Below are 16,771 nucleotides of genomic sequence, written 5' to 3'. Positions count from 1 at the left end.
CTTTCACCGTGAAAACTGATAGAAATTAACTATTCAGTTCCTCTGGCTATTTCTTTGTTTCCTATTACTATTTCCCCAGCCTCATTTTTCAGTGGTCAATGTTTATTCTTGTCTCTCAGTTACCTTTTTATATATTGAAAAAAATTCTTGTTATCTTCTATCACACACCCCACCTCCATCAAACCCCCCATGGAGCCCCGACCAGGCAGACGGGTAGGCAGTGCTACGTGAGGATGGGCAACCCTCCACGCTAGAAGGATGAGTCACCACCTCCATGCCCCTGGCAGCAGAATGCCCCACACAACGCACATGGCCCTCCCCATCTCAAGGGCAATCGAACCCCACTCCCCGAAGGCAGCCCGCCACACCTCACTCTGTACCACATGCCAATACCCATACTGCCTGCCATGGCCGGGTGCCCTGCACCCATAGGCCATTAGCCGAGGACCCCCTGTGCTGCCCCCCTCCATGTATCTCACACTGTGAATTATCGGCCCCCCAGGAGAAGATGGCCCTCAGCCACAAGGATCGGGAGAAGACCGGAGGGTGCCCGCCGGTTCTGTGGGTCTCACTTGCTCGCCTGATGCCGACCTCCGGCTCAGAAACGGCTGTCTCGAAAGCCCATCTACCAGGTCCAATGCCCACTGCTTCGCTGCAGTGAGGGGTGAAGATCCGGCGGTCCCCCTCCGTTCTTTTCCCTCTCCTGGCAATTGTGGGCCACATTCTCCTGGTGCGGAAGAAGTCAGAAAACGCAGTGTTAGGCAGTCTGACGCATGCAGCACATAAATGGGTACCTGGTGGCCTTTGTGGATAGGGCACCCGGCCATAGTGGTCGGTATGGGTGCTGGCATTTGGTGCAGGGTGGGGTGTGGGTAGGGTGGGGAGCAGGGTTAGAGGTGTGTGGGACGGAGTTTAGTGTGGGACGGAGTTTAGTGTAAGGGGCATCATTCTGTCGACTCATCCTGGCTGGCCTGCTAGCCAGCCCTGGTGGTGGAGTCCACAGCGCTGAAGGCATCTGGCACCACAGCACAGGCCACATCACCTCAATGGCGTCTGGCAAGGTCTTGAGCGCTGCCTCCACAAATCGGGTTGCCGCTCTGCGTGCTGCCATCTTGTTGGCTGGGATGACTGTGTGTGGGAGGGGAGTGCTAATATGTGGCTGCAGCTTGTCAGCCTCTCGAGTGTCAATCCCGACCCAGGCGAATCCGATAATGTTTTCAATCGGATACTTTAGTGTTCCACGTGGCACCGGTGCTAGCCCATTAACGGTTGTTGAATTGCTATGGGATTGGCACCAATCCTGCTATCGTATAAGTCCACCGAGTCTGTTCAGGCGTTAGTACATAAGAACATAAGAACTAGGAGCAGGAGTAGGCCATCTGGCCCCTCGAGCCTGCTCCGCCATTCAATGGGATCATGGCTGATCTTTTGTGGACTCAGCTCCACTTTCCACCCGAACACCATAACCCTTAATCCCTTTATTCTTCAAAAAACTATCTATCTTTTTCTTAAATTATTTAATGAAGGAGCCTCTACTGCTTCACTGGGCATAGAATTCCATAGATTCACAACCCTTTGGTGATGAAGTTCCTCCTAAACTCAGTCCTAAATCTACTTCCCCTTATTTTGAGGCTATGCCCCCTAGTTCTGCTTTCACCCGCCAGTGGAAACAACCTGCCCGCATCTATCCTATCTATTCCCTTCATAATTTTATATGTTTCTATAAGATCCTCCCTCATCCTTCTAAATTCCAACAAGTACAGTCCCAGTCTACTCAACCTCTCCTCATAATCCAACCCCTTCAGCTCTGGGATTAACCTATGTGAATCTCCTCAGAACACCCTCCATTTGCCAGTACATCCTTTCTCAAGTAAGGAGACCAAAACTGAACACAATACTCCAGGTGTGGCCTCACTAACACCTTATACAATTGCAGCATTACCTCCCTCGTCTTAAACTCCATCCCTCTAGCAATGAAGGACAAAATTCCATTTGCCTTCTTAATCACCTGTTGCACCTGTAAACCAACTTTTTGAGACTCATGCATTAGCACACCCAGGTTTCTCTGCACAATAGCATGTTTTAATATTTTACCATTTAAATAATAATCCCTTTTGCTGTTATTCCGACCAAAATAGATAACCTCACATTTGTCAACATTGTATTCCATCTGCCAGGCCTTAGCGCATTCACTTAGCCTATCCAAATCCCTCTGCAGACTTCCAGTATCCTCTGCACTTTTTGCTTTACCACTCATCTTAGTGTTGTCTGCAAACTTGGACACATTGCCCTTGGTCCCCAACTCCAAATCATCTATGTAAATTGTGAACAATTGTGGGCCCAACACTGATCCCTGAGGGACACCACTAGCTATTGATTGCCAACCAGAGAAACACCCATTTATCCCCACTCTTTGTTTTCTATTAATTAACCAATCCTCTATCCATGCTACTATTTTCCCCTTAATGCCATGAATCTTTATCTCATGCAGCAACCTTTTGTGTGGCACCTTGTCAAAGGCTTTCTGGAAATACAGATATACCACATCCATTGGCTCACCATTATCTACTGCACTGGCAATATCCTCAAAAAATTCCACTAAATTAGTTAGGCACGACCTGCCCTTTATGAATCCATGCTGCGTCTGCCCAATGGGACAATTTTCATCCAGATGCCTTGCTATTTCTTCCTTGATGATAAATTCCAGCATCTTCCCTAGTACCGAAGTTAAGCTCACTGGCTTATAATTACCCGCTTTCTGCCTACCTCCTTTTTTAAACAGTGGTGTCACATTTGCTAATTTCCAATCCGCCGGGACCACCCCAGAGTCTAGTGAATTTTGGTAAATTATCACTAGTGCATTTGCAATTTCCCTAGCCATCTCCTTTAGCACTCTGGGATGCATTCCATCAGGGCCAGGAGACTTGTCTACCTTTAGTCCCATTAGCTTGCCCATCACACCTCCTTAGTGATAACAATCCTCTCAAGGTCCTCACCTGTCATAGCCGAATTTCTATCAGTCACTGGCATGTTATTTGTGTCTTCCACTGTGAAGACCGACCCAAAAAACCTGCTCAGTTCCTCAGCCATTTCCTCATCTCCCATTATTAAATCTCCCTTCTCATCCTCTAAAGGACCAATATTTACCTGTAATGCCGGAATACCATTGGTGGAGAATGTACTTGTTCCATTGGATAAGCTTGCATGTTAGCTCCGCCTTGCAAGGCGGGGTATAAGAGCCCATGCTGCCCCAGCAGCTTCCTTCTGTACCTGCGCTGCTGGGGGAAACATCTAGTGTATTAAAGCCTTCAATTGTCTCCAATCTCGTTTCTGCTGTTATTGATTGTGCATCACTACCGTCCTTCCTTTTTATTGGTATAAACCTTTGCTGAGCACTGTGAAAAATCGCTTGGAAGGTTCTCCACTATTCCTCAACCATTTCACCATAAAGTCTTTGCTCCCAGTCTACCTTAGCTAGTTCTTCTCTCATCCCATTGTAATCTCCTTTGTTTAACACTAGTGTTTGATTTTACCTTCTCACCCTCCATCTGTATTTTAAATTCCACCATATTATGATCGTTCCTTCCGAGAGGATTCCTAACTATGAGGTCATGAATCAATCCTGTCTCATTACACAGGACCAGATCTAGGACCGCTTGTTCCCTCGTAGGTTCCATTACGTACTGTTCTAGGAAACTATCGCGGATACATTCTATAAACTCCTCCTCAAGGCTGCCTTGACCGACCTGGTTAAACCAATCAACATGTAGATTAAAATCGCCCATGATAACTGCTGTACCATTTCTACATGCACCCGTTATTTCTTTGTTTATTGCCTGCCCCACCATAAAGTTACTATTTGGTGGCATTTAGACTACTCCTAGCAGTGACTTTTTCGTCTTACTATTCCTGATTTCCACTCAAATGGATTCAACCTTATCCTCCATAGCACCGATGTCTTCCCTTACTATTGCCTGGATGTCATCCTTAAATAACAGAGCTATACCACCTCCCTCATCATCCACTCTGTCCTTCCGAATAGTTTGATACCCTTGGATATTTAACTCCCAGTCGTGACCATCCATTAACCATGTTTCAGTAATGGCCACTAAATCATAGTCATTCACGATGATTTGCGCCATCAACTCATTTACCTTATTCCGAATACTATGAGCATTCAGGTAAAGTACACTTATGTTGGCTTTTTTACCTCTGTTTTGAATCTTAACACCTCGATCAGTAACCTCTCCTAAGTTATATTTCCTCTTAACTTTTCTCCTAATTTTCCTTGTGGTTGAACCCATATCTTCATGTAACAACCTGCCGCGTTGCTTACCATTAATGTTTTTACTTCCCGTTTTATTCCTTTTAGTATTACTGGTCCTATTTACTGAGCTCCCCTCAGTCACTGTACGTTGTACTGTCGCCCTTTTTGATTTTTGACTATGGCTTCTCTGCCTTACACTTTCCCCCTTACTGCCACTTTCCCCCTTACTGCCTTTTATTTCTGTCCCTGTTTTACGACCTTCCAACTTCCTCCATCGGTTCCCATCCCCCTGCCATTTTAGTTTAAACCCTCCCCAACAGCTCTAGCAAACACGACCGATGACTAGGACATCGGTTCCAGTCCTGCCCAGGTGCAGACCATCCGGTTTGTACTGGTCCCACCTCCCCCAGAACCGGTTCCAATGCCCCAGGAATTTGAATCCCTCCCTCTTGCACCATCTCTCGAGCCACGCATTCATCCTATCTATCCTGACATTCCTACTCTGACTAGCTCTTGGCACTGGTAGCAAGTACTTGGTCTCTAAAATGGAAAATCCCTCCCTTAGTCTCCCAAATGGAGAATCTCGCTCCACATCCATTCTCACTTGCATTGAATTCAATCTGATCCAATTTTCAAATCCTCCTCTCTGTCTACCTCTCATTTTGGCACACTCTCTGTCTACATCTCGCTCTGGCAGTCTCTGCCTACATCTCAGTCAGCACAGTCTCTGTCTATGTCTCACACTGGAACAGCCTGTCTATGTCTTGTTCAGGCACAGTTTATGATCATAATCATTTCCATATGAATTTTAATGTCATTATCATGTTTTAATCCCCCACCATTAACATCCTGGGAGTCATCTTTGACCAGAAGCTTAACTAGACCATCATATAAATTCTGTGGCTACAGAGGCTGGGAATTCTGCAGTGAGTAACTCAATTCATAACTCCTCAAGGATCGCCCACTATCTGCAAGCACACGTTTGGAGCATGCTGTTCAATTTTGTGAATCCGTGCAGCTCCAACAATATTCCAGATGTTCAACACCACCTGAGACAAAGCAATCCATCCATCAATTTAAACATTCAGTAGCACCAGCATACAGCGGCAACTGTGAGTGCCACCTGAAAGATGTCCCGTAGCAATTCACAAAACCATGTTCAACGGCAGCTTGTAAATCTTTGGTCCACCAGCTAAGAGGATACAGGCAGCAGCTACATGGGAACAACACCACAAATAAGTTCCTCTCCAAGCCACCCATTGTCTTTACTTGGAATTATATCAGTGCTCCTTCACTATTATTGAATCAACATCCTGGAACTTGAGTCCTAACAGCACTGTCCGTGTACTTACACCACATGGACTGCAGCGGTTAAAAGGGGTGGCACACCACTACTTTCTCAGAGGCAATTAGGAATGGACAACAAATGCTGTTGTTTTACAACTTTGCTAATTTACTCACCCTGTTTGAAATTCTGAGCAATCCCTTCTCTGATTTAATCGGTTCATTTGTGACACTCAGCACAAGATGAACTTATACAGTAAACAAGCTTCCCTGAAGACTGGACAAACCAAGTGATTGTGTCTCTCTGCTTTCTTGTTATTCACAGGGGCAAACAGATTCATCAAAGATATTGAGATGATGATTGGGGAAAGGACTTGGCTCTTCTGGCTGTGGTGGAGAGTCTGTTGGATTTTTATCTCTCCATGTCTGCTGATAGTAAGGAGATGTTACCTAACTGCTCAATTAATTATTGCTAACATTTTTTAAAATGATAAATATTAGTACAGTGTTGGAGCTGCAGTATATGGAGTTTGGGAACTGTGAGGCTTTCCCTGATTATCACATCGCCAGGATGTGTCTCCAGTATGGGATGTTCCAGCTCGGAGCTATTGAGCTGTTGTGCAAGTTGGAGACACTCTTACATATATCAGAGAGGAAAGGACACTGATATAATTTTCTCCAGAGTCCGTCACATCTTATCGGAAAACACTGGGCCAGGAAGTGGGGAGTCTGACTATCGATCAACAGGATAGGGGCAACCTACAGGAAATATCGAAGGAGGTTCCTCCGATTCTGACCATATCCAATGGGTAGTGTCATTGTTACCTGTGAGAATAGGATTAAGGATGTGAGGAGACTGGTCGGAATGGGAACCGTGTGGTTGAAGGCAATCAAAGTGCGGGTGAGGAGTAAAATAGAAAGAGAACGTTTGTAGTGTTAGAGGGTGCGATAATTAAGGGGATGGGTAACATTTTCTGCAGACACAGAATTCAGGGTGTGTGTCAAGTATCAGAGAGAAGGGTAAAGGGTATCTCATAGCAACTGGATAGGAAGATGGAAAAGGATGAGGAGGTCCCAGTAATCGTGTCCATGTCAAAGCCAATGACATCGGGAGGAAAAGGGACGAGGTTCTCATCAGAGAATATCAGAAGCTGGGAACTAAATTTAAAACAGGACTCAACCAGTAGTAATCTCTAGATTAGTATGGATAACACAAGCTAATTGACATAGGAACAGACAGATCAGGAAGGTAATTGTAACATTACTGAAGGTGGGGTGTGGGAAGGAGGGGTTCCATTTTATGGTGCACTGATGTCGACACTGGCTTAGGAAGGAGCTGGACATCTGCTGGGGGTTCCACTCAAACTGTGGAGCTCCAGATAAACCAGGACTCTCACAGAAAGGGTAAATCTAGTTGTGGAGAAACTTCAAATAGGGGTCCCTTAGCAGTACCCTGGATCTTTGGATTGCCAGTCCAGTGATGATGCCACTACACCACAGCCTCTCTACAACAATGGGGAATGTGAGAGCCATTTTGGAGTTATTAGGGCTCTCATTACACTGAAAGAAAAGGTAGAATAAACCCAATTTCTCATCAGTTAAGTTAACATTTTCTAGAACCTTGCAGTTCTCGGTGGTTAGTGTTGCAGCAAACGATTTTTAATCCAGCAACTCCGTTTATGGATCATGCGTGATTGATTTTTATAATCACAATTGATTTACCATGGTTTTCCATATGATATTAAATTACTCAGTGCGATGCAAATATGCAACCTAGTGCCCAGACTCCGAATATTCGGGCAGCATGGTGGCATAGTGGTTAGCACAGTTACTTCACAGCTCCAGGGTCCCAGGTACGATTCCCAGCTTGGGTCACTGTCTGTGCAGAGTCTGCACATTCTCCCCGTGGGTTTCCTCTGGGTGCTTCGGTTTCCTCCCACAGTCCAAAGATGTACAGATTAGATGGATTGGCCATGCAAAATTGTCCTTGGTGTCCAAAAAGGTTGGGTGGGGTTCCTGGTATAGAGTGATGGTGTGGGCTTGGGTAGGGTGTTCTTTTCAAGGGCCGGTGCAGACTCAATGGGCCAGCTGGCCTCCTTCTGCACTGTAAATTCTATGAAATTCTAGTTCAAGAACCCGCTCCAACCGAAGAGAATAATACATCCTTTCTCAAGGTCTGGAGTAACTATCTGAAGGTCTCCCACTTTTCATCATGAAGGTTAGGTGCCTTCATGGGGCCCGGAGTTGATGTTGAGGACTCCGAGGGAACTCCCTCCACACTGAATACCAATGTACCTCCACGATGGTGGTGCCTGGGACATTATCTCTAAAGTATGATTCTGTCAGTTTGACTGTGTGTGGTAGTATGCATTAGGGGTCATGTGGGACTGTGAAGCCGTGATGTCATTGGCTGACAGATCCTGGGTCCTGGTTGGCCGTTGACCTCTAGCTCCGCCCTGAAGGCGGAGTATAAGAACCAGGAGTCCTCCCCCACAGGCAGTCTACTACTGAACTGCGGGGGAACAGTCACGCTTAATAAAGCCTCATCGACTTCACTCTATTCGTCTCTCGGAGTCTTTGTGCGCTACACTATGTCAGGCTGTTTCTTTACTAGTCTGTGAGACAGCTCTCCCAATTTTGGCACAAGGAAAAATGAAATTGAAAATCGCTTATTGTCACAAGTAGGCTTCAAATGAAGTTACTGTGAAAAGCCCCTAATCGCCACATTCCGGCGCCTGTTCGGGGAGGCTGGTATGGGAATCGAACTGTGCTGCTGGCCTGCCTTGGTCTCCTTTAAAAGCCAGCGATTTAGCCAAGTGTGCTAAACAAGCCCCCAAATGTTAGTAAGGAGGACCTTGCAGGTTGACAGGGCTGGGTTTGCTGTTGTTGTTTTGGTGCCTGAGTCATGCCGGGTGGTCCACCTGGTTTCATTCCTTTTTCGTGTTTTTGTAGTTGTGCCGAGGTCAATCCGGTTTCTTTCCTTGGGATTATTGGGTTTGTAGCGGTTTGATACAAAAGTGGCTTGCGAGGCCATTTAAGAGTCTACCACATGGTATAGAGTGATGGTGTGGGCCTGGATGGATCTGGAGTCACATGTAGACTAGACATGTTGAAGGCTGCAGAGTTCCATCCCTTGTGATCCAGCTGGGTTTTTTGTATGATCGACAATAGTCATCATTAAACTTTTAATTCCAGATGTCTAGTGGATTCAATTTCCACCATTTCCACCACCATCTGCCTTGGCGGGATTCGAACCCGGTTCCCAGAGTATTACCCTGGGTTTCTGGATTACCAGTCCAGTGACAATACACTATGTCAACTACTCCACATACAAGGTTGAATGGTTGTGGACATTTCTGATATACATTATTTTTTTTAAAGTTGTATTGGCACTGGAGAAGATTCAGAAAAAAATTGACAAGGGTGATATCTGAAGAGAGGGGTTATAATTATCTGGAAAGATTGAATGGTTGGGTTCCTTTCTCCAGACAATGCTGAACAACAACCTGATTGAGGTCTTTAAGATTATGACAGGGCAGATGTAGAGAGGTGTTTCCATTTGTGAGGGAGACGGAAACCCGGCTCATATATATTAGATGGGCATGAATAAATTCAATATAAATTCAGGCAAAACCACTTCAATTAGAAAGTGAGAAGAATGTGGAACTGCTAGAGAGAAACTGTGGCAAAACAAACAGGAATACGATAAAGGAGAAGAAGGATAAAAACATTGGAGGAACTGAATACAAGGCGAAAGTGAAAGGGGAGGTGAACAGCAGTGGAAGGAGATGTATTTGGACCTTGAACACCAGCAAAGATCTGTTGGGCCAAATGGTTTGTTTTTGTCTGTCGTTATGTGTAATTGTAACCTTTTAGTGATTGAAACTGAAAATAATTAAGTTGGAGAAAATCGTTCTCATTCTGTTTCTGATCATTGTGGAATCATTTTTGACAGGCAATCCTAATTTGGTCATTAATAACATTTGCCGCACCAACATATGGGTCTGTTGAGTACCCTGTCTGGGCAAGCGCCCTTGGCTGGTGTATGGTCATCTTCGTAATCACGTGGATCCCCATTGTCGCTATTGTGAGAGTTGTCCAAACTGAGGGTGCCAACCTGCGTCAGGTAAGGAAATCTTTCAAAGATTAGGCATCAGAGTATCTGAAGGTCTCCTACTTTTCACCATATCTTCAGATCATCAGTGTTATGTATCAGGTTAACACCATTGGCTGGTGTAATAATAATAATCTTTATTGTCTCAAGTGGGCTTACATTAACACTGCAATGAAATTACTGTGAAACGCCCCTAGTCGCCACATTCCGGCGCCTGCTCGGGTGTGCAGAGGGAGAATTCAGAATGTCCAAATTACCTAATAGCACGTCTTTCGGGACTTGTGGAAGGAAGTCGGAGCACCCGGAGGAAACTCAAGCAGACCCGGGGAGAATGTGCAGACTCCGCACAGACAGTGACCCAAGCCGGGAATCGAACCTGGGACCCTGGCGCTGTGAAGCTATAGTGCTAACCACCATGCTACCATGTTGTAATGTCATGTGCTACACAATGATGTCATCAGAGAGTTTTGCAGGCTTTTGTCGAGTTCACCACTGTATCCTCCTGTTTATTCCCTTATTTCCTCTATCTTTTATTTTTGCCGTTAGATTTTTGATCAATGGATGATTAATGGACATGCCACTTTAAGGCACGAAGTCTGTATTTTTAATTCAAGCAGGAAGAATCCGGAAGACTGTGCTGGTTTAAACTGGATATTGCAGACTGGCCGACATCAGTAACAGAGAGTTGGGAGGGACGCAGTTTGATTAATTTGGCTGGTGGCCAATGACTTGGCCCAAAAGGATGTGTTTACCTGGTAACAGGTGGTGATGGACATTTTTCCACTGGGATGTTTTTCAGAGTTCCAAGGTTTGAGTTTGGTTTCAGTTTTGATTCTGGCAGCCCAATGAAGAGATCCAACTAACTCTCTCCAGAAGGAACTAGCTAAACCTTCTCAAGAAAGCCACTGTGAGGGCTGACTGACTCTCGAGAAAGCCTCTGGGTGATCACTCCTGGAACTACAGAGGCCTGAGGACAAACCACAAACTGAAAGCAAAGTTTGAATGAAATAAGTTGTCTCTCCAGAAAGCTGCTGTGAGCAATATAACTCTCTCTAGAAAGCTGCTAAATGTTGTGAGGACTGCATTCTTGAAACCAAAGATACCTGATTAACTCCACACTAAAGGCCTTGAACTGAAGGCTGGGATTGAAGCAAAGCTGCTAATAACTACCATCTGAAGCAATTATCATCACTTTCCTCCCTCTGTGTTTGCCTGTTTTGTGTATGTGGATTGAGGGTGGGAGACAGGAGTTAAATGATAGTTATCCAGTTGTATTTACTGCATATCTTATTAAAGTCATAAGGAAACAGTAATTGTGTTTGAATTTACAAACCTGGTGACTGTGATCAATGGGTAGCCAAGGGCCAAAGACTTCAGGTATGTTTATAAGAATTATTGGTTAATTCACTTGTGTTGTGATTCTGGGGCACGTGGGTGTGGAATTGACCATGCATTAGTCCGTGTCATAACACGTCTTTAAGCAGCATCAGGGTGGCATGGTGGCACAGTGGTTAGGACTGTTTCTTCACAGCGGCAGGGTCATAGGTTCGATTCCCGCTTGGGTCACTGTCTGCACGTTCGCCCCGTGTCTGCATAGGTTTTCTCCGTGTGCTCCAGTTTCCTCCCACAAATCCCAAAAGACATACTTGTTAGGTGAACTGGACATTCTGAATTCTCCATCTGTGTACCCGAACAGGTGCTGGAGTGTGGCCACCAGGGGATTTTCACAGTAACTTCATTGCAGTGTTAATGTAAACCTACTTGTGGCACGAATAAAGATTGTTATTATTATGTAAATAAACCCCTTGTACTATGTTATATATGAACTTGACGAGTGCCACCTCTGATTCTTTCTCTTTGTGGCGACAAAAAAGAATATAACAGTCAGAATTCACAACAGCCATTTTGGACTGTTGTCATGTTGTGAATGCTGCTATTAATTGATTTTTAGCTGATAACATCATTAAAATAACATTGTTTGTTTATTTTAACGATGTCAATCAAAAATCCAAGGAGGTGAAATTGGTCACCACGTCACTCTGGGGTATGGGTTACGGAAGCCCCAAAGACCTAAAATTATGCCAGTGTGTGTTTATATTTACTAACTATGGGAAATAAGATATCTAGGTACTGTTAAGGTCCAATCTAGGTGTTGTCTCCATACTTCTAAACACAGCTCTGTCCAACACTACACTGACTCATTGGTGTGAGTCATGTGTTCGCTGACATCACTGCGTAGCAAGCACTGTACTCAGCCCCATATTAACCCTTTACAAGCCAGTCCCTTACACTACACAAATCAGTCATCACTGAACAAGGCACCTCCATTAGTATTATTTAGATAACAACTTGCAGTTGAGATGCCTTTGACTCACCTTTGCTCAGGCGAAGGTGCTGGAAGTTCTGAGGATTGTGGTTCGAGGTATCTTGGTGAGCTGTGACATACTTTCAGGGAGGCAACAGGATTTAGAGACCCAAGTCTGTATAAGATTTTGGGGCTGTGGTTGTTGCGTTTCTGGGTCTGTGTCATGACCAGCAAATGGAGTGAATGTTACAGAAAGGGAAAGCTGCCCAAAGAGGGAGGAGGTGGGTTCCACACACAAGGCTCAATATGGGTTTTTCAAGAGCACTTCTACATCCAGCTGAACGAAAAATATTGCCTGAGGTGATACTGGTTCAACAAGGAGGTTTTACAGAACTGCGCCACCTCCTACAACTCAATCTGGAGCTTCAGACCAGGGCGAGGACGACACTGCCAGGGTCTGTGAAGATCACATTGGAGTTGACATTTTGTGGGTTTGGATATTTCCCAGCAGAAGTGGTCAACATTTCCAAATATCCCAGTGCACATCCATCAATGCTCTGGACAGTTATGGAGGCCATTTCATGCCAAGGGAACCTAATGCATTGTTTCCTCCCTCAGCAGAGAGGCAGAGTTAGAACACATGTGGCTTTGCCAGGACACAGGGTCATAGAATCATAGAAGTTTACAGCATGGAAACAGGCCCTTCAGCCCAACCAGTCCATGCCGCCCAGTTTTTACCATTAAGCTAGTCCCAGTTGCCCGCACTTGGCCCATAACCCTCTATACCCATCTTACCCATGTAACCTCTATACCCATCTTACCCATGTAACTATCTAAATGCTTTTTAAAAGACACAATTGTACCCGCCTCTACTACTACCTCTGGCAGCACATTCCAGACACTCACTACCCTCTGAGTGAAGAAATTGCCCCTCGGGGCCCTTCTGAATCTCTCCCCTCTCACCTTAGACCTATGCCCTCTAGTTTTAGACTCCCCTACCTTTGGGAAAAGAGGTTGACTGACTATCTACCTTATCTATGCCCCTCATTATTTTATAGACCTCTATAATATCACCCCTAAGCCTCCTATGCTCCAGGGAAAAAAGTCCCAGTCTATCCAGCCTCTCCTTATAGCTCAAACCATCAAGTCCCGGTAACATCCTAGTAAATCTTTTCTGCACTCTTTTTCTAGTTTAATAATATCCTTTCTATAATAGGGTGACCAGAACTGCACACAATATTCCAAGTGTGGCCGTACCAATGTCTTGTACAACTTCAACAAGATGTCCCAACTCCTGTATTCAATGTTCTGACCAATGAAACCAAGCATGCCGAATGCCTTCTTCACCACCCTGTCCACCTGCGACTCCACCTTCAAGAAGCTATGAACCTGTACTCCTAGATCTCTTTGTTCTATAACTCTCCCCAACGCCATACCATTAACTGAGTAGGTCCTGGCCTGATTCGATCTGCCAAAATGCATCACCTCACATTTATCTAAATTAAACTCCATCTGCAATTCGTCGGCCCACTGGCCTAATTGATCAAGATCCCGTTGCAATCCTAGATAACCTTCTTCACTATCCACTGTGCCACCAATCTTGGTGTCATCTGCAAACTTACTAACCATGCCTCCTAAATTCTCATCCAAATCATTAATATAAATCACAAATAACAGTGGACCCAGCACCGATCCCTGAGGCACACCACTGGTCACAGGCCTCCAGTTTGAAAAACAACCCTCTACAACCACCCTCTGTCTTCTGTCGCCCAGCCAATTTTGAATCCAATTGGCAACCTCACCCTGGATCCCGTGAGCTTTAACCTTCTGCAACAACCTACGATGCGGTAGCTTGTCAAAGGCTTTGCTAAAGTCCATGTAGACAACGTCTACTGCACTGCCCTCATCTACCTTCTTGGTCACCCCCTCAAAAAAACTCAATCAAATTTGTGAGACATGGGGCGTCATTCTCCGACCCCCCAGAGGGTCGGAGAATGGCCGTTGGCCGCCGTGAATCCCGCCCCCGCCGGATGCCGAAGTCTCCGAAGGGAGAAAAGTCAGCGGGGCGTTAATGGCGCCGCTGCCGTCGGAGAATGTCACGGGTCTGCGCAAGGCAGCCGATTTTCGGCCTGCCGATATTCTCCCTTCCGGATGGGCCGAAGTCCCGTCGACGTGATGACCGTTCACGTTGACGTGAATTAAACCTCCTTTTCATCGGCGTGACCATGTGCTCCAGGTTCACGCCGACCAGCGTGGAGGTGATTGACGGCCTGGGGGGTTGGCTCTGGGCAGGCGATGGTGTGGCCGCAGTCTGAATGCGTGAGGAGAGGTGTGTCTCGGGTTTTGTGTGTGTGTGTGTGCAGCGGGGGGGGGGGGTGGTTAGAGTAGGCTGGGCTCCGGGGGAGTGCCGGGAGGGGGTCCGTGCCGGGGAGGGGGATGGGTGGGGGGGGGGGGGTCCGTGCCGGGGAGGGGGATGGGTGGGGGGGGGGTCCGTGCCGGGGAGGGGGATGGGGGGGGGGTCCGTGCCGGGGAGGGGGATGGGGGGGGGGTCCGTGCCGGGGAGGGGGATGGGGGTCCGTGCCGGGGAGGGGGATGGGGGATGGGGGGGGGTCCGTGCCGGGGAGGGGGATGGGGGATGGGGGGGATGGGATGGGATGGGATGGGGGGGTGGAGGGGGATGGGGGGAGGGGGATGGGGGGAGGGGGATGGGGGGGGTCCGTGCCGGGGATGGGGGGGAGGGGGATGGGGGGGGTCCGTGCCGGGGATGGGGATGGGGGGTCCATGCCGGGGAGGGAGATGGGGAGGGGGATGGGGGGGGGTCCGTGCCGGGGATGGGGATGGGGGTCCGTGCCGGGGATGGGGATGGGGGGGGGGTCCGTGCCGGGGAGGGGAATGGGGGGGGGATGGGGGGGGGGTCCGTGCCGGGGAGGGGGATGGGGGGGGGGATTGGGGGGGGGTCCGTGCCGGGGAGGGGGATGGGGGGGGGGATTGGGGGGGGGGGTCCGTGCCGGGGAGGGGGATGGGGGGGGTCCGTGCCGGGGAGGGGGGGGGATGGGGGGGGCCGTGCTGGGGAGGGGGATGGGGAGGGGGATGGGGGGGTCCGTGCCGGGGGGGGGATGGGGGGTCCGTGCCGGGGAGGGGGATGGGGGGGGTCCTTGCCGGGGAGGGGGATGGGGGGGTCCGTGCCGATGAGGGGGATGGGGGGGGTCTGTGCCGGGGAGGGGGATGGGGGGGGTCTGTGCCGGGGAGGGGGATGGGGGGGGGTCCGTGCCGGGGAGGGGGATGGGGGGGGGTCCGTGCCGGGGATGGGGATGGGGGGGCTCCGTGCCGGGGTGGAGGTTGGGGGGGGGGGGTCCGTGCCGGGGTGGAGGTGGGGGGGGGTCCGTGCCGGGGAGGGGGATGCGAGGGCTAGTGAGTTGGTCCACCTGGCCAGGTGCCAGCCTCCAACAGTTGGACCCATGCAGTCCATGCCACCTGGCTGGGGGAGGAGGGGATATGGGCAATGATGACATGTCGTCGTTCCCCTCCCCCCCACCAGGCCGTCATGTTTTCAGACCATCCAGCGATGTTGGCCGCCGTGGTGGCAGCCGCTCATGTCTATGTTGCCCTGGATGAGGAGGAGGAGGAGCGTGCCAGAGAGGCGGCGCAGGCTGCCGCAGAGGGACAGGCGGCAGCCGCCCAGGCTGGAGTGACACCTGACCGACAGGGCGAGGAGGGGGAGGAGGACGTTGCGGCCCCACGGCAACGGAGGCACCCGAGGGCGCCCCGTGTGTACCGGCCCCGGCAGTCCTACCAGGACCTCACGGACCGGGAATGCAGGAGGAGACTCCGGATGAGGCGGGAAACCGTGGCACACATCTGCCACCTGCTGGCACACCTGTCACCGCGTGACACTGGCGGGGGACACCCTCTCCCCGTGTCTGTCAAGATTACGGTGGCCCTGAACCTTTATGCAACGGGGTCATTCCAGGCACCGAGTGGGGACCTGCCCGGCATATCGCATGCATCGGTGCATCCGGGCAGTGACAGATGCCCTATATGCCATGGTGCACCGCTACATCCGCTTCCCCGTGAACCGGGCCAGCCAAGATGCCCGGGCCGTGGGCTTCTCTGCCGTGGCCGGGTTCCCCATGGTCCAGGGCGCGATCGATGGGATGCACGTCGCCGTGCGGCCACCTGCAGATAACAGGGCCGTGTTCACCAATAGGAAGGGGACCTATTCGATGAACATACAGGTGGTCTGCGACCACCGCATGATGTTCCTGCACGTCTGCGCCTGTTACCCAGGCAGTGTACACGACTCATACGTGTTGTCGCGGTCATCCATGCCCGGCATGTACGAGGGACGCCATCCCCGGCTGAGGGGCTGGTTGCTGGGCGACAGGGGCTACCCATTGCGATCGTGGCTGATGATGCCTATACGGAGGCCACGCAATGAGGCGGAGAACCGCTACAATGATGCCCATGTAGCGACAAGAGGAGTGATAGAGAGGTGCTTTGGCATGCTGAAGATGCGTTTCAGGTGCCTGGACCTCTGGGGGCGCCCTCCAGTATCGGTCAGATTGGGTCGGCCGCTTCATTGTGGTGTGCTGCGTCCTGCAGAACATAGCCCAGCAGAGGGGCGATGTGCCGCAGGCAGAGGAGGGCGGAGTGGAGGAGCAGCAGGAAGAGGTGCAGTCCTCCCCAGATGAGGGGGATGGGGGTAATGGTCAGGGCAGACTGGGTAGACACAGGCAGGTGGCTGTCCACCGTTACCAGCTGGCCCAGCGGGCACGGGACAGACTGATAGCCGCCCGCTTCA

The 16,771-nt window shown here is 49.2% G+C and overlaps 1 protein-coding gene across 1 annotated transcript in view; it reads left to right on the top strand.

The window, feature by feature from the left end:
• The window catches only part of LOC140420915 (sodium- and chloride-dependent neutral and basic amino acid transporter B(0+)-like), a 277,105-nt gene that overhangs the window by 238,735 nt on the left and 21,599 nt on the right, over window positions 1-16,771 (top strand). Inside the window, exons 12-13 of the mRNA XM_072505063.1 lie at window positions 5,877-5,986; window positions 9,507-9,677. Of these exons, the coding sequence (XP_072361164.1) occupies window positions 5,877-5,986; window positions 9,507-9,677 (281 nt within the window). The remainder of the gene's footprint in view (window positions 1-5,876; window positions 5,987-9,506; window positions 9,678-16,771) is intronic.

The sequence above is a fragment of the Scyliorhinus torazame genome, chromosome 5, assembly GCF_047496885.1.
Source record: "Scyliorhinus torazame isolate Kashiwa2021f chromosome 5, sScyTor2.1, whole genome shotgun sequence".
NCBI classification, from domain to species: domain Eukaryota; kingdom Metazoa; phylum Chordata; class Chondrichthyes; order Carcharhiniformes; family Scyliorhinidae; genus Scyliorhinus; species Scyliorhinus torazame.
Note: the sequence above shows the minus strand (reverse complement) of the source record. Positions and strands in the feature narration are given on the sequence as shown.